The sequence below is a fragment of the Coregonus clupeaformis genome, chromosome 34, assembly GCF_020615455.1.
Source record: "Coregonus clupeaformis isolate EN_2021a chromosome 34, ASM2061545v1, whole genome shotgun sequence".
Lineage (NCBI taxonomy): Eukaryota > Metazoa > Chordata > Actinopteri > Salmoniformes > Salmonidae > Coregonus > Coregonus clupeaformis.
This window is the reverse complement of record NC_059225.1, coordinates 18,975,429-18,997,928: the sequence shown is the minus strand read 5'-3', so window position 1 is coordinate 18,997,928 and position 22,500 is coordinate 18,975,429. Positions and strand designations below refer to the sequence as shown.

The 22,500-nt window shown below is 46.5% G+C and overlaps 1 protein-coding gene across 1 annotated transcript in view; it reads left to right on the top strand.

Annotated features, from left to right (window-relative positions):
* zfhx4 (zinc finger homeobox 4) overlaps positions 1–22,500 on the top strand; it is a 101,871-nt gene that overhangs the window by 74,696 nt on the left and 4,675 nt on the right. Inside the window, 6 exon segments of the mRNA XM_045210496.1 lie at positions 5,346–5,435; positions 14,500–14,633; positions 15,429–15,635; positions 16,314–16,434; positions 16,693–20,122; positions 20,124–22,138. Of these exon segments, the coding sequence (XP_045066431.1) occupies positions 5,346–5,435; positions 14,500–14,633; positions 15,429–15,635; positions 16,314–16,434; positions 16,693–20,122; positions 20,124–22,138 (5,997 nt within the window).

Genomic DNA, 22,500 nt, shown 5'->3' with positions numbered 1-22,500 from the left:
GTGTCACACTCATACTGAACTGAACATAACTAGGGGAGACAGAGAAGAGCTTATGATTACAATACATCAGACCTATTCTAAACTAGGAAAATAATAGCCACTGAAAATACTACTATCATAAACAATCTTAATATACATTTACATTTTAGTCATCCTAATATAATATCATAAAATATATAATAACCAAAATATTTTACAATATAGCTTTCTCTTAATTTTTAATGCCAGTCCACGAAACAGCTATAATTGTGTTGGGGATTTTTGTTCTGGGGATTTTGGTGATTTAGGATAAATAACAGAAATAAAGCAGGGGATATTCTTCATGTTTTTCTCTAATGAGCAAAATCACTGCCCTGAGGATCCAAACTAGACCTAACTGTGTCTTCATCCTGCTTAATGAATCCAGCCATTTTGAGCCTGCCGCGTGTCCAGTTTCGACTGAGTCCTTCACTGGAGACATAATGACCTGGCATGGCCGTTAAGGTCCCTCAGGGAGAGAGAGACAGAGTGGTCTCAGAGCAGGTCATTAAGCAGCTCACACACACACGGACAGACAGAGATCCCTGCTCTAACGAAAACAGAGAGAGAGACTCAATATGTCCATATGTCTGCCCCCTTCCTCTCTCTATATGTCTATATTCTCATTTGTCGCTGTCTCTCTTTCTATATCTCTCTCTCCCTCTCCACATCTTTCTCCGTTTTCCTTTTGTCCCCTTTCCAATATGCCTTTATCATAATTCGGCCATTTTATGGAATGTGAGATTCAATTCCACCATTGGATCCACTGGTCCAGGATCAGATATGTTTCCATCCCACTAAAGAGACGAGGGCAGAGTCATCTGATCCTAGATCTGTGGTTAGGGCCAAGTCCTACCTCAGTAGCCCGCTTTAATGTTCCATCCGGACCACATCAAAGAGGGTCCCATCGGGACGAAGAAAATCACACACGGACCATAGTTTAACCCGCCAAGGGTGTGTGTGTGTGTTTGCGGTTTGGGGGCATGTGGGGGCGGGAGTTGTGTGTGCGTGGGGCGGGGGCTGTAAAGGTTTGGTCTGTGCTACTCCTGGTAGCGATTAAGTTGAAGGTTTAAAGTCGCTGCCGCAGAATCGACACACACACAATTAATGCACTCACTCTCATTCACACACATGATGTCACATTCACTCATTCACTCATACACACACACTCTCCTTTGCTTACACACCAGCACACACACACACACACACACAGTGATCTGTGTTCAAGCTGGCAGGGTCAGTCGGAGGGCAACCGTTGTGATGATGTATAGGCAGAGATCGTCTGGGAATGTCCTCAATCTGGAAACACATTCCACACACACACACACACACACACACACACACACACATAACATAACCAAACCCCTAAAGAGAGAGAGGGAAAAGGGTCTGATGAGACCCAGATGATGGATGCTGTTATTTTCTCCCCTTCTTTTTCCCTCTTTTCCCCCCTCCTTTATCTCTTTCCTTTTCCCCTCTCCTTTATCTTTCCTGTTCCCCCCTACTTTATCTCTTTCCTTTTCCCCTCCCTTTTATCTCTTTCCTTTTCCCTTCTGCTTTATCTCTTTTCTTTATCTTTCCTGCTCCCCCCTTCCTTTATCTCTTTCCTTTCCCCCTCTTCTTTATCTTTCCTGTTCCCCCCTCCTTTATCTCTTTCCTTTATCGTTCCTGTTCCCCCCTCCTTTATATCTTTCCTTTTCCCCTCTGCTTTATCTCTTTCCTTTATCTCTTTCCTGATCCCCCCTCCTTTATCTATTTCCTGTTCCCCTCTCCTTTATATATCTTTCCTTTCCCCCCCCTCCTTTATCTCTTTCCTGTCTCCCCCCCTTCTCTTTCCTTTTCCCCCCTCCTTAATCTCTTTCCTGTTCCCCTCTTCTTTATCTCTTTCCTGTTCCCCTTCCTTTATCTCTTTCCTGTTCCCCTCTCCTTTATCTCTTTCCTGTTCCCCTCTCCTTTATCTCTTTCCTGTTCCCCCCTTTTACCTCTTTCCTGTTCCCCCCTCCTTTATCTCTTTCCTGTTCCCCTCTCCTTTATCTCTTTCCTGTTCCCCCCTCCTTTATATATCTTTCCTTTTCCCCTCTGCTTTATCTCTTTCCTTTATCTCTTTCCTGATCCCCCCTCCTTTATCTCTTTCCTTTTCCCCTCTGCTTTATCTCTTTCCTTTATCTCTTTCCTGATCCCCCCTCCTTTATCTATTTCCTGTTCCCCTCTCCTTTATATATCTTTCCTTTCCCCCCCCTCCTTTATCTCTTTCCTGTCCCCCCCCCTTCTCTTTCCTTTTCTCCCCTCCTTAATCTCTTTCCTGTTCCCCTCTTCTTTATCTCTTTCCTGTTCCCCTTCCTTTATCTCTTTCCTGTTCCCCTCTCCTTTATCTCTTTCCTGTTCCCCTCTCCTTTATCTCTTTCCTGTTCCCCCTTTTACCTCTTTCCTGTTCCCCCTTCCTTTATCTCTTTCCTGTTCCCCTCTCCTTTATCTCTTTCCTGTTCCCCCCTCCTTTATATATCTCTCCTTTTCCCCTCTGCTTTATCTCTTTCCTTTATCTCTTTCCTGATCCCCCCTCCTTTATCTCTTTCCTGTTCCCCTCTCCTTTATATATCTTTCCTTTCCCCCCCTCCTTTATCTCTTTCCTGTTCCCCCCCTTCTCTTTCCTTTCCCCCCCTTCTTTATCTCTTTCCTGTTCCCCTCTCCTTTATCTCTTTCCTGTTCCCCCCTCCTTTATCTCTTTCCTGTTCCCCCCTCCTTTATCTCTTTCCTGTTCCCCCCCCTTCTCTTTCCTTTCCCCCCCTTCTTTATCTCTTTCCTGTTCCCCTCTCCTTTATCTCTTTCCTGTTCCCCCCTCCTTTATCTCTTTCCTGTTCCCCTCTCCTTTATCTCTTTCCTGTTCCCCCCTTTTATATCTTTCCTGTTCCCCCCTCCTTTATCTCTTTCCTGTTCCCCCCTCCTTTATCTCTTTCCTGTTCCCCTCTCCTTTATCTCTTTCCTGTTCCCCTCTCCTTTATCTCTTTCCTGTTCCCCTCTCCTTTATATCTTTCCTGTTCCCCTCTCCTTTATCTCTTTCCTGTTCCCCCCTCCTTTATCTCTTCCCTGTTCCCCTCTCCTTTATCTCTTTCCTGTTCCCCCCTCCTTTATCTCTTTCCTGTTCCCCTCTTCTTTATCTCTTTCCTGTTCCCCCCTCCTTTATATATCTTTCCTTTTCCCCCCTCCTTTATCTCTTTCCTGTTCCCCCCTCCTTTATATATCTTTCCTGTTCCCCCCTCCTTTATATATTTCCTTTTCCTCTACTGTATCTTTTTCCTTTTATCTCTTCTCTTTAGCTAGAAATGTTTTAGAAATGTGTTTCCTGATAGGCACTGACACACACACACACACGCACACACACATTCTTTAGTATCAGTGTGATGCCCCCTGGAGGTGAAGTGTGTCTGTAGCGTTCAGAGACCTTGTTCCCTCCCCCAGGGGAGTGGGGTAGTAACGACAGAGCAGTAACAGAGGAGGAGCGGAGCGAGGGATGAGAGAGAGGGAGGGGAGGACAGGGCTTAGTGGAAGAGTGGAGTGGAGGAAAGGAAGAGAAGTGCTGTCAAAGGATATGCTGAAGAAAGCGTGTCTGTGTGTGTATGTGTGTGTGTGTGTGTTGGATATGCTGAAGAAACTGTGTGTGTGTCTGACTGTGCGTGTTCGTGTGTGTGCTTGTCAGGGGCCTGTCTTCTCAGTCTTTATTAGGCTTCATCAGTGAAACCCCTTTCTTGACCCCTCTGCACCCCACGGTACTCCTTACTACCCTTCCAGTCCACTTCCGCCCTCCCTCTCTCCCTCCCCCCTCCTCCCTTTCCCCCCTCAGCTTTTTTCTGAGCTGTGATATGGGGTGGAGGGGTGGAAGCAGACAGGGTGACAAAGGAAAAAAAGACCAGGCATCCTTTCTTTCTTTTCTTCATCTCTCAGACATTGTTGTGACCTTGTTATTTTGGTTGTATAATTGTGTGATGTCTCAGAGGACGAAAGACAGTAGCGGAAAACTCTCCCCATCCTCTCTCTCTCGTGCCATTTGCTTGTCTTTGTATGAACACATCATATACATCTGAAGAGGCCCCCCGCTAGTCACACACACACACACACACATCCTCTCTCTCCCCGTCTTTCTCCATAACCCCCCTCTCATTGTACCCTCCTCCTCCCTCTCTCTATCTGTGTGAAGGAGGGGTGAATTAGAATACGTTGCTGCACCAAAAATGTCATTTTCTGCAGTCTGTGCTTCCTGGGGTGACAGGACATATTTCATCCCACTGTCACAGACATATTAATAAAACATCAGGACCGGGGAGCAGCCGCAATCACACACACACACACAGACATAATTTCTCCTCTCAATCACTCGCCAGCATCTGCCATGAAAATTTCATGCTGTATATAATTTCCACTTAATGTATTGCCGCTTAAAGCGGTGGCGCCTGGACGGGACTGGACTGTGTGTGTGTGTGTGTGCTGAATATGAAAGGGTTAATTATATCATGTTTCCGAGAGGGTTTCAGACCCCTTTTGCACACACATACACATGCACACACACACACCACACAATGGCCAAAGTGATTGTATGCAAATGTGTATGTGACCCCTATGGTACCTTTGGCTAGGTTTGTATGGTTATGATAATACATGCTTATTAAGGCAGAGAAAGATTGATGAGCACAGCGATTTACACACACACACATACCCTTTTCATTTTCTCTGACACCCGCATTCATTTAATTTCTTACAGAGGAGAGGCCCTTTAAAAATATATTAATTTTAACACTTTTTGGATATGTTTGTTTATGTATCTGTTTTTTAATGTGTGTGTGAGTGTGTGTATATTCAGCGGTGTGTTACAGTGTGTGTCTGTGGGTGTTAGTCCTGGTTATCTGGCCTCTCTCAGTCTGCTGTAAATTCATTACAGAAAGAGATGGCGGGATGAACGAGAGAGAAAGAGAGAAAGAGAGAACGAGAGAGAGAACGAGAGAGAGAAAGAGAGAACGAGAGAGAGAAAGAGAGAACGAGAGAGAGAAAGAGAGAACGAGAGAGAGAACGAGAGAGAGAAAGAGAGAACGAGAGAGAGAGAACGAGAGAGAGAAAGAGAGAAAGAGAGAGAGAACTAGGGCTTGGCTAGAATAGGATTAGAGCTAGCTAGCGTTAGCCATCCGGGCAGAGCTGAGCAGCCTAGTGAGCAACACACACACAAGGATACAAAAAGTATGTTTATGTGTTTGGTTTGAACTGTGGGTTACTTGGTGAGCTGTGTATAGAGTGAAGCTGTATGGGTAATGTAGTCTTTTCTCTGTGTTTTTTTTCTCTAGAAGAGCCATGTGATGACGAAGTCCCCCTTCCTCCTCGCTCTTCCTCCAGGCCTGGCCTCAATGACAGAGAGCTGGCTGACAGAGAACACAGTAAGAACACACACACCAACCCATACCTTCATCCCACCCATGTGTGTGTAGCATGTGAAGGCTTCAGACTTTCCAATCACTCCATCTGAGAGAGAGAGAGAGAGAGAGAGAGAGAGAGAGAGAGAGAGAGAGAGAGAGAGAGAGAGAGAGAGAGAGAGAGAGAGAGAGAGAGAGAGAGAGAGAGAGAGAGAGAATGAGAGAGAGTATGAGAGAGAGAGAGAGAGAAAGAAAATGAGAGAGAGAAAATGAGAGAGCGAGAGAGAGCGAGAGAGAGCGTGAGAGAGAGGGAGAGAGAGAGAGAGAGAGGAGCTACAGAGGATAAATTAGAGAATATAACCATCCAGTGACCAGACCCCAGATTATTTTTTAATCAAATCAGTTGGCGTGCTTGTAATTTATAAGCTCCTTGTATTAATCTTGCCTGTACTTGTGCCCTCTCCGATGACATATTAATTTTTCATAAGCGCAGGATTAGACAGCACGCATGTATATGTTTTACTAATATCGCACCACATCCTTGTAACCCTTAAATTAGTTTTTTCCCCCTCTCCCTCTCTTTTTTTATTTTGTTTTGTTCCATCCATCATTTGCCTGATAGACCCTGGCCAATATATGCCCCCATCACAATGCATTTTGCTCAATGGAAATGTAAAGGAGATAAAATAACACACACACACAAAATGTATCATCTGAATCTATTTGTAATGTAAGAATGGTGGCGCGTGATCAGAGAGGCGAGGCCTTGTCAAATCAAATCAAATCAAATTTTATTGGTCACATGCGCCGAATACAACAAGTGCAGACATTACAGTGAAATGCTTACTTACAGCCCTTAACCAACAGTGCGTTTATTTTAAACAAAAAAAAGTAAGAATAAAACAACAACAAAAAAAAAAGTGTTGAGAAAAACAAAGAGCAGAAGTAAAATAAAGTGACAGTAGGGAGGCTATATATACAGGGGGGTAACGGTGCAGAGTCAATGTGCGGGGGCACCGGCTAGTTGAGGTAGTTGAGGTAATATGTACATGTGGGTAGAGTTAAAGTGACTATGCATAAATACTTAACAGAGTAGCAGCAGCGTAAAAAGGATGGGGTGGGGGGGCAGTGCAAATAGTCCGGGTAGCCATGATTAGCTGTTCAGGAGTCTTATGGCTTGTGGGTAGAAGCTGTTGAGAAGTCTTTTGGACCTAGTGTTCTCATAGCTAACAGTAATATCCCCTGGAGCTAGCTAGCATCTGGTCTGGCCGTCCCCTGGCTTGGCATGGCTACATCGGATTTATCCAAATATCCACTCACATCACATGGCCTGTTTATGGATGAGATGGAAATTCATGCCCAAGATGAATATTACATGGCCTCCCTCTCTACCTTGTTCTCCTTCCCTCCTGCATGCTATACCTCCATAATGTTGGGTTCAGTGGAGCAGAAGTAGAGCTTAGAGACAGCGGGGGCTATTTGTTTAGCTAGTCAACTATCTCCCAGCTCATACACGCACACACACACACCGAGCTAGTCATCTATCTCCCAGCTCATACACACACGCACACACACACACACACACCGAGCTAGTCATCTATCGTTCAGCTCCATCTCAATGGCAGGGACTAAAGTCAATGCATTTACACCCCCACATTACCAGCAGCATCATTTAACCCCCCCCACCGCCCCGCCCGCCCCGCTACTGTCTGGTCCTGATCTGGTTCTGGTCTGGCCTGGTTCTGGTTGAGTTCTGGTCCGGTCCGGTTCTGGTTCTGGTCTGGTCCAAACCAGACCAAACCAGACCAGGACCAGACCAGAACCAGACCAAACCAGACCAGGACCAGACCAGAACCAGACCAGAACCAGACCAGGACCAGACCAGACCAGAACCAGACCAGAACCAGACCAGGACCAGACAGTAGCAGGCTCCTGCGTTTTACTTCCTCAAAAGATACGACAAAAAATACACACTATAGTTAAAACCTAAAACAACTCTCACAACTTAATCATGATACTTATTTGTTCAGTTTTGCTGAAAAACAAATTTCTTGGCAATAAATGTAACAAAAAGGGCATTGGATATCTACAAAAAAGCAGGCAGAGTAGAGGTGTGTGTGTGTGTGTGTGGGGGGGGGTCTGGTCTGGTCTGGTTTTGGTCTGGTCTGGTTTTGGTCTGGTCTGGTTTGGTCTGGTCTGGTTTTGGTCTGGTCTGGTTTGGTCTGGTATGGTTTTAGTCTGGTTTGGTCTGGTCTGATTTTGGTCTGGTCTGGTTTTGGTCTGGTCTGGTTTGGTTTGGTCTGGTTGCTTGTTGTTGTGCTCTGCTCTTGTTTTGCTCTTTTCTTTTCCAGCTTAAAAAGTGAGATTTAGATTTAGTGTGTCCGTCTCCATACCCAATCTGAGATGAGGATCATTCTAAAACACACAGCAGTAGACTCTGGGGAGGCAGATTAAACACAAACCAAGAGAGCACTGTTTGTTCTACCCATATCCAAGACCAAGCTCCCTTAAACAAAGAGTCACAGAGAGAGAGAGAGAGAGAGAGAGAGAGAGAGAGAGAGAGAGAGAGAGAGAGAGAGAGAGAGAGAGAGAGAGAGAGAGAGAGAGAGAGAGAGAGAGAGAGAGAGAGAGAGAGAGAGAGAGAGAGAGAGAGAGAGAGAGAGAGAGAGAGAGAGATGGAGAGAGCGAGATAAGAGAGCTTTCCCCTTGCTTCATTGACATTTTTTAATCCAGTGTCATTTTAGATTAATTATAATCCATGTTATATTTTCCATGCTAATGTCCCTATGGATGTCCCTATGGATGTCCCTATGTGGATTAATTCCAGATTGCTTTGTGCAGTGTAGAGATGGAGCATGTCAGTGGTATGGCTTAGGGGCCTCTCTTTATAAATATCTTACTAAACAAAGACCCTGCATGAAAATCAGCCTGTCAACTAAGGAAATTACTGACTCTACCTGCTTCAAATTAGCAAGGAAATTAGTCATTGTTTTTTTGGCCCAATGTTGTTGTATTCATTTCTCATAAAATTTGAATTATACAGATGAGTGAAACGAAACGGAAAAAGCATGCAAACGAGATCAAATGTGGAATATTTTAGATTACGAATTCCTATTTGCAAAACATGTTTGTTTGCACGGATGTGTCCCATAAATTTAGCCAGATTTGAAATTAGGGTTGGTCAATCTCTGCCGTTCCTAGATGTTAGATTAAAATATATTAAACATATTAGCATATTTAATTATAAGCCTACAGCTATGAGTTTTATTTTGATTTTAATCATTGCATGGGTGAATGTCTTGGTCAATTTGTCAAACGTGACATCCGCTCCCTTCATATTTATCTCTCATTAAAAACAGAAAGATAAAAAATATAAAAAGGCAACAAATAAAAATAGATTGCCTAAAAAAATGGTATTAATTTAAATATGCTTAATCTGGTCATCAGTTCCCCTCGAAAACATCTAGGTGCCTCTGTCTGTGGGACTTAGTGTGCTGCTGTTTGCCTGGTTGTGCTGCTCTGTCTGTGGGACTTAGTGTGCTGCTGTTTGCCTGGTGTTGTTGCTCTGTCTGTGGGACTTAGTGTGCTGCTGTTTGCCTGGTTGTGCTGCTCTGTCTGTGGGACTTAGTGTGCTGCTGTTTGCCTGGTTGTGTTGCTCTGTCTGTGGGACTTAGTGTGCTGCTGTTTGCTTGGTTGTGCTGCTCTGTCTGTGGGACTTAGTGTGCTGCTGTTTGCCTGGTTGTGCTGCTCTGTCTGTGGGACTTAGTGTGCTGCTGTTTTCCTGGTTGTGCTGCTCTGTCTGTGGGACTTAGTGTGCTGCTGTTTGCCTGGTTGTGTTGCTCTGTCTGTGGGACTTAGTGTGCTGCTGTTTGCCTGGTTGTGCTGCTCTGTCTGTGGGACTTAGTGTGCTGCTGTTTTCCTGGTTGTGCTGCTCTGTCTGTGGGACTTAGTGTGCTGCTGTTTGCCTGGTTGTGCTGCTCTGTCTGTGGGACTTAGTGTGCTGCTGTTTGCCTGGTTGTGCTGCTCTGTCTGTGGGACTTAGTGTGCTGCTGTTTGCCTGGTTGTGCTGCTCTGTCTGTGGGACTTAGTGTGCTGCTGTTTGCCTGGTTGTGTTGCTCTGTCTGTGGGACTGTAGCATTCTAATGTTAGTTCAAAGTGTGGGATTCTAATGTTATCAGGTGACTCTGAGGTCAGGCTAATGCATAACCTTAGACCACTAGGCCTCTAAATCAACCTCTCTCTTTCCCTCTTTCTCTCCCCTCTCCATCTCTTTCTCTCTCTCCCCCACCCATCACTCTCTCTCTGTCTCTCTCTCTCTCTCTCCCCCCTCAATTCCTCTCTCCCCCTCTCTCTTTCTCTCGCTGTCCCTCCCTCTCTCTCCCTTCTCTATCTCTCTCCCTCTCCCTCCATTTCTCTCTCTCTACCTTCTCTCTCTCTCCCTCTCTCCCACCCTCCCTCTTTCTCTCTGTCTATTGTCAGGATAAATGTATTGCCCAGTAACCTAAGCCCCTGGCAAATCTCAGGACTGCTAAATTGAATACTAAATCCAACCTACCTCGGACCAGCAGCGCCCCCTTAATAAAATATTAGAAATATTGTACCCAATATTGTATTGCTCTATTTTAATTTGTATACATTGTTTATGTTTAAAGATTAGATAGTAGTTATATATTTATAAAGAAAAATGTGAAAAGACGTGATAACACATGAACCTCTAGTTTGTGTGAAAATGTAGTTTGCTGGGTTAAATTTAACGGAAAGGGCGCATGCAGAAATAGGTATGTGAGAAAACCATTAGCAGAGATTCTATTGTTGCCATTACTTTTGAGGAACAATTTAGGACAGAATTATCCTGGTGTTCAAGAGAGAACTGGATTGGACACACTAGTGTGTGTGTGCATGTGTATCTGTGTACGTCACACACGCATTTGTGTGTGTGTGTATATATATGTGTGTATACGTGTGACTGTGTATACACTTGGCGTCCTAACTACCATTGACAGTAGTAAATAAAGATGGGTGGGTAGCATGGTTGTTTTCTCTCCTGCAATGCAAACGGTCTGAACGTCATAAATCACTTTTTGATTTATCTAATCAGCCAAGGTCCTGCTGCAGCCAGCCATTTGTCATTGGAGGAGGAACCTTGTCGGGCCTGTTCTAGCCTTCGCCTCATCGCCCCACTGCCTCTCTGCCGTGCTGCACAGCATCAGGACACGCAGGGAGAGAGAGAAAATAGGAGAGAAAAAAAAAGGAGAGAAAAAAAGGAGTGTCATTAAGTGTGAGGCTCAGAAACAAAGGAGAATGAGAGAAGAAGAGAGTGTCTCTCTCTCTCTCCCCCGTCTCTCTCCCCCGTCTCTCTCCCTCCACATCTTTTTCTCTTTCTTTATGACCATTCAGGGGCCAAGGAAGAAAAGGACAGTGTGTTAGATGGAGATAGGGAGCTGATAATTGGACACCAGCTATCATGAGTCAAGTGAATGGATGTAGTGTACATTGTTTCCCTACTCAAGTCGATCATATCCTCTCGTGAAAGTCTCGATGTAATTCCACTTACAATATGGATGAGAGGAATCTATAGTTTTGAATTCCACTGTGTGGGTCTTGAAATGGCCGCATGCATATGATGCATTTGCGTAGCTCGCCTCTTATCCATGTGTAAAGTGTTCAAGGTTGCGTGACAGTTTTTTTTCTTCAGACAGTGGAGTGTCTTCTTGTCTGTGACAGAGCTTTAAGTGTTGATGAAAACAGCATGATGATTAATAAAATAAATCAGTAGGACACACACACACACACACACACACGCTATACATTCACATTCAATATGATGGCAATCAATGTCAATGGGGGCTACTTGTCTGTCCTCTCCTCGCCAGATTGTGAGTGTGTTTGCAACAACCTTTTGTCCAACAATCTCCTCTCTCCTCCTGGATGTAATTTAGTTGTAAATTGACTGGAAGATGGAGGGAGAAAATTGAAAGTTGAAATTAGAAATGGTCATAATAATTGGAGGGAGGGAGGGAGGGAGGGAGGGAGTAGAGGAAAGGTCAGGTGATTGTGACGGGTGTGACGAGACCAGACCCAACTGGCCAATGAGGTGGTAGGGTTTGTCATCATGAGATGTATGTGACATGGCTCACACACACACACACACACACACACACTACCAGTCAAAAGTTTGGACACACCTACTCATTCAAGGGGTTTTCTTTATTTTTACATTGTAGAATAATAGTGAAGACATCAAAACTATGAAATAACACACATGGAATCATGTAGTAACCAAAAACGTGTTAAACAAATCAAAATACATTTTATATTTGAGATTCTTCAAATAGCCAACCTTTGCCTTGATTACAGCTTTGCACACTCTTGGCATTCTCTCAACCAGCTTCATGAGGTCACCTGGAATGCATTTCAATTAACAGGTGTGCCTTCTTAAAAGTTAATTTGTGGGATTTCTTTCCTTCTTAATGCGTTTGAGCCAATCAGTTGTGTTGTGACAAGGTAGGGGGGTATACAGAAGATGGTATTTTATCAAATAGGGCTAAGTTCATATTATGGCAAGAACAGCTCAAATAAGCAAAGAGAAACGACAGTCCATCATTACTTTAAGAAATGTAGGTCAGTCAATACGGAACATTTCAAGAACTTTGAAAGTTTCTTCAAGTGCAGTCGCAAAAACCATCAAGCGTTATGATGAAACTGGCTCTCATGAGGACTGCCACAGGAATGGAAGAACCAGAGTTACCTCTGCTGCAGAGGATAAGTTCATTAGAGTTACCAGCCTCAGAAATTGCAGCCCAAATAAATGTTTCACATAGTTGAAGTCACAGACACATCTCAACATCAACTGTTCAGAGGGGACTGTGTGAGTCAGGCCTTCATGGTCGAATCGCTGCAAAGAAATCACTACTAAAGGATACCAATAAGAAGAAGAGACCTGCTTGGGCCAAGAAACATGAGCAATGGACATTAGACCGGTGGAAATGTGTCCTTTGGTCTGGAGTCCAAATTTGAGATTTTTGGTTCCAACCGCCGTGTATTTGTGAGACGCGGTGTGGGTCAACGGATGATCTCCACATGTGTAGTACCCACCGTAAAGCATGGAGGAGGTGGTGTTATGGTGGTTTGCTGGTTTGCTGGTGACACTGTCTGTGATTTATTTAGAATTCAAGGCACACTTAACCAGCATGGCTGCCACAGCATTCTGCAGCGATTATGCCATCCCATCTGGTTTGGGCTTAGTGGGACTATCATTTGTTTTTCAACAGGACAATGACCCAACACACCTCCAGGCTGTGTAAGGGCTATTTTACCAAGAAGGAGAGTGATGGAGTGCTGCATCAGATGACCTGGCCACCACAATCCCCCGACCTCAACCCAATTGAGATGGTTTGGGATGAGTCGGACGGCAGAGTGAAGGAAAAGCAGCCAACAAGTGCTAAGCATATGTGGGAACTCCTTCAAGACTGTTGGAAAAGCATTCCAGGTGAAGCTGGTTGAGAGAATGCCAAGAGTGTGCAAAGCTGTCATCAAAGCAAAGGGTGGCTATTTGAAGAATCTCAAATATAAAATATATTTTGATTTGGTTAACACTTTTTTGGTTACTACATTATTCCATATGTGTTATTTCATAGTTTTGATGTCTTCACTATTATTCTACAATGTAGAGAATAGTAAAAATAAAGAAAAACCCTTGAATGAGTAGGTGTGTCCAAACTTTTGACTGGTACTGTATATGGACAAACACACCAGCATGCACACACAATCACAGACACACACACACGCATGCGCACATAAACACACACACGCACACACCAGCCCTGCAGGGCCATCAAAGACCAGCGGAGGGAGAAAAGATTACCTTCATATTACAGGCTGCAGAGAATTTCTCGGATGCTGTTGGAAATTCACATTGTGCTCTTGATTTCCTTTCTCTCCCTCTCTTATTTTATTCTCTTCTTCCCCTCCCTCTGTCACTTTTCTTGACAGGCCAATATTTCAGACTGCAGATATAGGGGGATTACATATAAAATAAGTGGAAGGCTGCTTAATGCACCAGAATTGAAATGCATGAACGAGTGGGAGGAATTGATATGCAGCCAGTACAAACACAGGACAGGGAATAATATGAAATACAAAATGTGTTTTTTTCTTCCCTCCATGTATCAATGCTTTACTTTTTATTTATTTGTATTTGTGCGTCTACGGAGAAGCGTTGATTCGCAAGAATGAGACTCACAATATTGCCTTGAGTAACCAGACAAGTGAGAGAGAGAGAGAGAGAGAGAGAGGTGGAGAGAGAGAGAGGTGGAGAGAGAGAGAGAGAGTGAGAGAGAGAGAGAGAGAGAGAGAGAGAGAGAGAGAGAGAGAGCGAAGCATAGTGGGGTGCTACTGCTATTTCTTTGTGTTGTGCAGAGAGGGTAAATTGCACTGGCAGAGTGTAGCTTCACACACATACATACACAGTTTGGCTGTATCTAAGGATGAGGTAATAAAACATTTATCAGTGGGTAGCAGCGTCTGCTAAATACAACCAGAGGCTGATCTCTTAGCATTGAGCTCTGCTGCAGCCATATAAACCACCTCCCCACCTCCAGCCGTGACCAGAAAACGGCTCAGATATTTAGCATGATGTGTGTGTGTGTGTGTACATGTTTGCCTGCTTGCGTACGTGTGTGTGTATTTGGAGGAAAAGGGGGGCTAGATGCATATGGCCTAATGAAGTGTATAATATTACCATAACATTTAATGTATGTCTTGCTGTGAAAATGAGGCTGGTTTGATTTTCTCTCCATTTCTCTCATGTCCTTGGGGCAGAATGACTCAATGTATATGAATGAGAATTAGGAGGGTGATACGATAGGTCTACACTTCTAGCCCCACAGCCAATGTCTGTCACGACATGAAAATCACCACGTGTCCATCTGTATTTTAATTTGATACACATTATTTGTGAAAGACATCAATTAATTGACTTATTTTTTGGCTTCATCCATTGAGAACTATGATTTTACTAGAACATATTTTTTATAACAGAGATACAACACAATATAACAATTTTCCTCTGTGCTGTCTTGTGTTTTAGGAGTGAACTCTCTGTTTAAAGAGTCTCCTGGATCCAACGCTGTGGGAAAACGCTCCATGCTGCCAGAGAGACAGAATGACAGCCCGCCCAAAAGGCCCAAGTCTGCCGAGGGGAAGACCTGCACTAGCGAACAGGTATGCTAAGCAAACTGCTAATGCTCCATGATAAACCGACAGGGAAAGCTATATTTAACCAGTTAGCAGGTATGCTAAGAGTTAATATCTCAGAAAGTAGTGTGCTGTCAACAGAACTCAAAGGGTTAACCCCAAACTCATCCCTCACTGACAGAACACTTTAGCATCACCCATAGAACGTTCTCGCTCCTTTGTGTTCTTAAGTGGAATGCCTACCCGCCTGCCTGCACCAGGCAAGGCTCTCTCCCTGTCCCCCTCTCTTTGCATGTCTTTAAATGATATGTGTTTTTAAATTAGATTATGAAGCTTGTCTGGTGGAGGGCCCTGAGTGGAAGGAGGCCTGAGTCATTTCAGAAATGGATTACATTAAGGCAGGTGGCTGGAGGCGGCCATTTTAGGAGTACTCCTTGTAATGAGGGCTTGGCGGGAGACGGGGAGGCTACACACCTTTGTCATCTCTAATCTCCTGATTAGAAATTCCCTCCAATCAGGTTTCCCGCTAATAAAATTACACGAGTTGAGGGGCTTAAGTGCATTACATGGAAAGGCGGTTGATGTACATTTTGTGTGTAAAGGTAAAGTGGGACGAGTGCGGGGGGGGATATTCCGATTTGTTTAGATGAAGGGAAATTCCGTTCAATCTTTTATCCCTATCTTCAGAGCACTCTGTCGTCTAGGTTTCTCAGTGCTGTTAAAAGTGACATGTTTTTACTTGTTCGCAATGGTTATTTGTTCTGTTCTCCAGTATTTTCCCAGTAATAACCATAGCATGCTGTCTCTCTCTCTCTCTCCCAGCAGGTGCAGCAGTGCCCCTACTGTAACTACAGCAGTAAAGACGCCAACAGGATACAGCTCCATGTGGTGTCCCAGCATTCCATGCAGCAGCCAGTGATCAGCTGCCCACTGTGCCAAGACGTCCTGAGCAACAAGATCCACCTGCAGCTCCACCTCACACACCTGCACAGCGTGGCTCCAGACTGTGTTGATAAACTGCTTATGACCGTACGTTTGATACACAGATAACTTAACAACATTCAGGTGGTGGGGGGGGGGCGGTGGGGGGGGTTGGTGGTGCTGATCAGTGGTGAGAAAAATGCGGAGGATAAATCTAATTTGCTTCTAATGGCATTGCACGTACAGTACATTTTTCTCAAGGTCTAAAGGTTTTCTTTAATCCCTTTTAAGATCTATGATGTTGAGATGGCAAATTGAAAAATGGCAGTCATTCTGTCTTGGCTGTCCAGTGCTCCCTACAGTCCCATAACTAGCTCTGGCCAGTGCTGTCACTGTGCAGTCCTATAAAACATTTCCTATGCATTTATCCCACTCTCCCGAGAATACGTCATAAAGTTGACAGTTAAGCAAATTCTGCTTTCTGAAAATGAGCTCTTTTTATTGGTGAGGCGAGTTGAAAAGTACACCTCCTTTACATGTTTTTGGTATTTGCGGTGAATGTTTTGACTGAACGTCTTAACCGCTGCACTATCATTATTGTTCATGTCAATTCAAAATATTGTCAGCAGCACCTGCACCAACTTTATAGTTATTAAATGATAGATTATCTATTATTACATTACATTACATTTTATATTTTAATACAATTTTGTTATGATGCATGTTGCAATTATGGATGGTTATGATTAAGATTATTACATTGTTTTTGTTGTCTGACTTTGATAGGTGGCTGGGCCTGATGTGATGGTGCCTAATAACATGATGCATCCTTCATCTGGACAAGACAACGCTCTGTCTCTGATGGATGCTTCTGCTGCTCTCTCTGAGAAGTCTCGAAAGCCCACAGGTACGCAGAGCACGTTTACCACTGTTACAATACCCCTGCCGGTATTGAATGCACTATTTTGAGGTTGTTTGGAAAGTGTAATTATTTCACCATTATGAGTTACAGTAAGTGTCCTTGGGTTGTAGAAGGGCCCTGCTACACAAATGAAACAAAATATTATTTATTTTTGCCAGACAAGTTTTACGTTTCCAGAGTTGATATATTTGTACAATGTCTTTTGTTCATGAATTTAATTGGTTTTTCGTTGTCCTTTCTCAGGGAACAGTTCCAAGGATGAGATGAACAGCACAGGCCAAGGCAAGAGTGAACTAGACCTCCATGTAGAGGAACTCAAACCCCCCAAGGATGGGTCTGAAGCCCCAGACTGGAAGAGGTCCGTTGTGGTCGGGCAGGATCGAAAGAGCCCTGACTCCCTTCAGGACCATCTGAACGACCTCCAGAGATGCCAGCAGCAACAGCAACAGCAACAGCTCTCGGTCTCCGACCGCCACGTCTACAAATACCGCTGCAACCACTGCAGCCTGGCCTTCAAGACCATGCAGAAGCTGCAGATACATTCCCAGTACCATGCCATCCGGGCGGCCACCATGTGCAGCCTCTGCCAACGCAGCTTCCGGACATTCTTGGCACTCCGGAAGCACTTGGAGAACGGACATCCGGAGCTGAGCGAAGCCGAGGTCCAGCAGCTCTGCGGCAGCCTGCCGGTAAACGGAGACTTCCTCTCAGAGAGCGAGGCCAGGGCCTACGAGGAGGCGCAGCAGGCCTTCGAACAGGAAATGGAGAAAGACGATGAGCTGGACCTGGAAGAGAAGGCCAGCCCAACAGGAAGTGACAGTAGCTCGTTGCTAGACGACATGGGAGCCGAAACTAAGCGAACCCTCCCCTTCAGGAAAGGCCCCAACTTCACCATGGAGAAGTTCCTGGACCCATCCCGGCCATACAAGTGCACGGTGTGCAAGGAGTCCTTCACCCAGAAGAACATCCTCCTGGTCCACTACAACTCTGTCTCTCACCTGCACAAGCTGAAGAAGGTTCTCCAGGAGGCCTCCAGCCCGGTTCCTCCAGAGACCAACAACAATGTAGACAACAAACCATTCAAATGCAGTATCTGCAATGTTGCCTACAGCCAAAGCTCAACCCTGGAGATCCACATGAGGTCTGTGCTGCATCAGACCAAAGCAAGAACTGCCAAAACAGAGACAAGCAGCAGCAGTAGCAGTGCAGGGAGTGGGAACACTAGTGGCTTGGCTCCATCCAGCAGCCCAGCCCCAACCGGACAAGGCAACAACACCAACTCAGACACTGCTAGAAGCGTGACGCCATCGGCTAACAAAGAAAACACTGTAGATGCCAAAGAAGCCAAAAACAGCAGCAACAACGCAAAGCAAACTACTGATCATGTCTCTGCACAGCAAAGCCATCAGAACGCTCAGTCCCAAGCTCAGCTACAGATGCAGCTCCAACACGAGCTCCAGCAGCAGGCTGCCTTTTTCCAGCCCCAGTTCCTCAACCCGGCTTTCTTCCCCCAGTTCGGCATGACCCCAGAGGCTCTGCTTCAGTTCCAGCAGCCACAGTTCCTGTTCCCCTTCTACATCCCAGGGGCAGAATTCAACCTGAGCCCAGAGCTGGCTCTTCACTCAGCCGCCGCTTTCGGAATGCCAGGCTTGACTGGTTCTTTCCTGGAAGACCTGAAGCAGCAGATGCAGCAGCAACACCAGCTACAGCAGGCTCAGGCTCAGCAGCAGGCTCAACAGCAGGCTCAACAGCAGCAACAACAGCAACAGCAGCAACAAGCATCCCAGTTGCAGCTCCAGCAGCAGAAGAACCAGCAACTGCAGAGCCACAAGCCCAAAATGGAGCCCAATGCTGTGTCAGTGTCTGACATACAGATGTCCAGAGAGGCAGAAGAGCATCTGGAAAAACAGGAGAGCAAAGCAAAGATGGAGAATGGAGGGGATGGAGTCAGTGAGGGAGGAAAGGACAACAAAGAAAAAAAGTCAAAGTTTCCCGAGCCACTGATTCCTCCTCCACGTATCGTGTCAGGAGCCAGAGGAAATGCAGCCAAGGCCCTTCTGGAGAACTTTGGATTTGAGCTGGTCATCCAGTACAACGAGAACAGGCAGAAAAACCAGAAGAAAAACAAAGAAGGAGAACAACAACAACAACAACAACAACCACAACAACAACAAGTGGAGATCAATAATGACAAGCTGGAATGTGGGATATGTGGAAAACTCTTCTCCAACATGCTCATTCTCAAAAGCCACCAAGAGCACATCCACGGACAGTTCTTCCCTTATGGAGAGCTGGAGAAGTTTGCCCAGCAGTACAGAGAGGCCTACGACAAGCTCTACCCCATCAACCCCCTTTCCCCTGAGACTCCCCCACCGCCGCCTCCCCCTCCTCCTCCCCCACCAGCCCCAGTGACCACCCAACAACCTCCCTCCACCTCCATGAGCAAGCCCCAGACTCAGGCCCCATCCCCTGCCCCTCAACAGGCTCCACAGCCCCAGCCACCACCCCCACCTCCCCCTCCTCCACCGCCCTCCGCACCCCAACAGGTTTCTCCCTCTTCCGTCCCACTAGATTTCTCCCTCTTCCCCCCTCTGATGATGCAGTCCATCCAGCACCAAGGTCTACACCCTCAACTCGCCCTGCAGCTGCCTACAATGGACTCCCTGTCCTCTGATCTCACCCAGCTCTGTCAGCAGCAGCTAGGCCTCGATCCAAACTTCCTGAGGCAGTCCCAGTTCAAGCGCCCTCGAACCCGCATCACGGACGACCAGCTGAAGGTCCTCCGAGCGCACTTTGACATCAACAACTCGCCCAATGAGGAGCAGATTCAGGAGATGGCCGACAAGTCCGGCCTCCCCCAGAAAGTCATCAAGCACTGGTTCCGTAACACCCTCTTCAAAGAAAGGCAGCGAAGCAAAGATTCTCCTTACAACTTCAACATTCCACCTATTACCACGTTGGAGGATATTAGGCTGGAGTCCCAGTATAGTACACTGGAGTACTACAGGACTGATGCCACCATGAACAAGAGGTCCTCCAGGACAAGGTTCACTGACTACCAACTGAGGGTCCTGCAGGACTTCTTTGACACAAACGCTTACCCGAAAGATGATGAGATTGAGCAGCTCTCCACTGTGCTCAACCTGCCATCTAGGGTCATCGTGGTGTGGTTCCAAAATGCCCGCCAGAAGGCCCGGAAGAGCTACGAGAACCAGGCAGATGCTAAAGACAATGAGAAGAAAGAACTGACGAATGAGCGCTACATCCGCACCAGCAACATGCAGTACCAGTGCAAGAAATGCAGTGTGGTGTTCCCGCGAATCTTTGACCTGATCACCCACCAGAAGAAGACGTGCTACAAGGACGAGGATGAGGAAGGGAATGAGGACAACCAGTCTGAGGAGTACATGGATATGGGAGAGCCAGGCCCAGCCAAGCACCCAGAGTCATCCAAGCATCACCGTGGAACAGCCACTAGCTCAGGCTCCAGCTCCCCTCTGATGCCCTCCCCTCGCCCCAACCTGGGGAAGACCTCGCCCAAGCCTGAACCTCCCTCTGAGCCCAAACCTAAAGAGCCAGAACCTGCCCCTTCCCCAGTTATGATGAAGTCTCTACCAGACCCCAGACCCTCCAAGGCCTCCACCCCCCAGCCACCCCCTCAGAAGACCCCCCCAGCCCCAGATGTCCAGACCCCACTCCCAGCCTCAGTCAGCCGCCGTCCCCTCCAGCCCCCTCTCCCTCGCCCTCTCCTCCCTCACCAACAGCCTCCCTCCCCAGATGCTCCAATACCAGTGTGACCAGTGCAAGATAGCCTTCCCAAGTGTTGAGCTATGGCAGGAACACCAGCACATGCATTTCTTGGCTGCCCAGAACCAGTTCCTCCATTCCCAGTTCTTGGAAAGGCCCATGGACATGCCCTATATGATCTTCGACCCCAATAATCCTCTGATGACTAGCCAGCTGCTGTCTGGAGGACTCCAGATGCCAATTCAAAGCGGCTCTGGTTTGTCCTCAGGCCCCGGCTCTGGCTCCATGAAGAGAAAACTAGACGAGAAAGAGGATGGATCCAATGAAAAAGATAACGGAAACATGACTGAAGAACAGCACAGAGACAAACGTCTCAGAACCACCATCACCCCAGAACAACTAGAGATCCTCTACGACAAATACTTGCTGGACTCAAATCCCACAAGAAAGATGCTGGATCACATCGCACGTGAGGTCGGCCTGAAGAAGAGAGTGGTGCAGGTGTGGTTTCAGAACACACGTGCCCGAGAGAGAAAGGGACAGTTCAGAGCTCTGGGACCCTCCCAGTCACACAAGAAATGCCCTTTTTGTCGGGCGCTGTTCAAGGCCAAGTCAGCTTTGGACAGCCATATCCGCTCTAGACACTGGCATGAAGCCAAACAGGCAGGGTTTAGTCTGCCCAATAGCCCAATGATGAACCAAGACGATGGAGGCGAGAGCCCACACAAGTACAACTTCTTTGAGTATCCACAGCTGCCCACCAAGACTGAGCCAAATGAGTACGAGCTGCCCGCAGCCTCCTCAACACCAGTCAAACCATCTGAGGAACCGTTAAAAAACTTATTGAGCCCTTCATCCTTAAAAGCAGAAAACTGTGATGAATCTGAAGGGCTTAACATCAATTCTGCAGAGGCCTCATCCTACGACATAAACAACAAAATGGATTTTGACGAGACCTCGTCCATCAACACGGCCATAAGTGACGCCACCACCGGAGACGAGGGCAACAACAACGAGGTAGAGAGCCTCACGGCCAACGGAGGGGACAAGCTGGGCTGCGACAGCAAGAGCAACCAGGCCCAGAGCTCAGACGGGGGTGGCGACGACCGCTTCCCCTTCAGCATGGTGAGCCCCTCCCTCAGCTACTCGGGCAAGGACGGAGACTCCTGCTCCTACTCCTACTCCTACTACAGCTCCAGAGATGACGACATGGACGACAACAACGACCAGAGCGAGACCTCCAGCCTGACCGACCCCAGCTCTCCCAACCCCTTCGGAAGTGGAAACCCCTTCAAGTCTGGGAAGGGCAGCGGCAGTGGTGGCGATAGACCAGGCCATAAGCGCTTCAGGACTCAGATGAGCAACCTTCAGCTGAAAGTCCTCAAAGCTTGCTTTAGCGACTACCGCACCCCAACCATGCATGAGTGTGAGATGCTGGGCAGCGAGATCGGCCTCCCCAAGCGCGTGATTCAGGTGTGGTTCCAGAACGCCCGTGCCAAGGAAAAGAAGTTCAAAATCAACATCGGAAAGCCATTCATGATCAGTCAAGGTGGGCCGGATGGGCCCCGGCCGGAGTGTACTTTGTGTGGTGTGAAGTACACTGCCCGGATGTCCATCCGCGACCACATCTTCTCCAAACAGCACATTGCTAAAGTGCAGGAGACCCTGGGCAACCAGGTGGACAGAGAGAAGGACTATCTAACGCCCACCACGGTCCGCCAGCTGATGGCTCAGCAGGAGATGGATCGTCTGAAGAAGGCTGGGAGCGATGGGTTCAGCTGCCTGGCTGCCCAGCAGCTTCAGACTGCAGTGGACCAGAACAATGCACTTCACGGCCTCAGCCTGCCCTCAGGCTACCCCGGGATCTCTGGACTTCCGCCGGTACTACTTCCTGGGGTCAACGGGCCGTCCTCACTTCCTGTTTACCCACCCAACACACCTGGTGAGTTAGTATGACGAACAGAGAACACACAGAGAATAGTAGCTTTATTATGAACTTTTATGAACATTTATTGTCCATACTTTATATGCACAAAAGACTCTTTCTCTACTCTACTTTCTCTGCTCATTCCATTACAGTGTTGTTGTTGGTGGGGATAGAGATATTTTGACCAAACGTTGGAGATTGTGTAAAGGACACTTTAATGCATGCATGATCTCAACGTTCAGTGCGGAACTGCTAAGTAAAATAATAGTTTAAAAGCAAAAGCATTTTTATCATTGGTTTTATTTGTGGTGTTTATTTCCCCTCCTCTCCTTTGATGTGGGTTTGGTATATTTATAATATCCTCATGTTGGTATCTC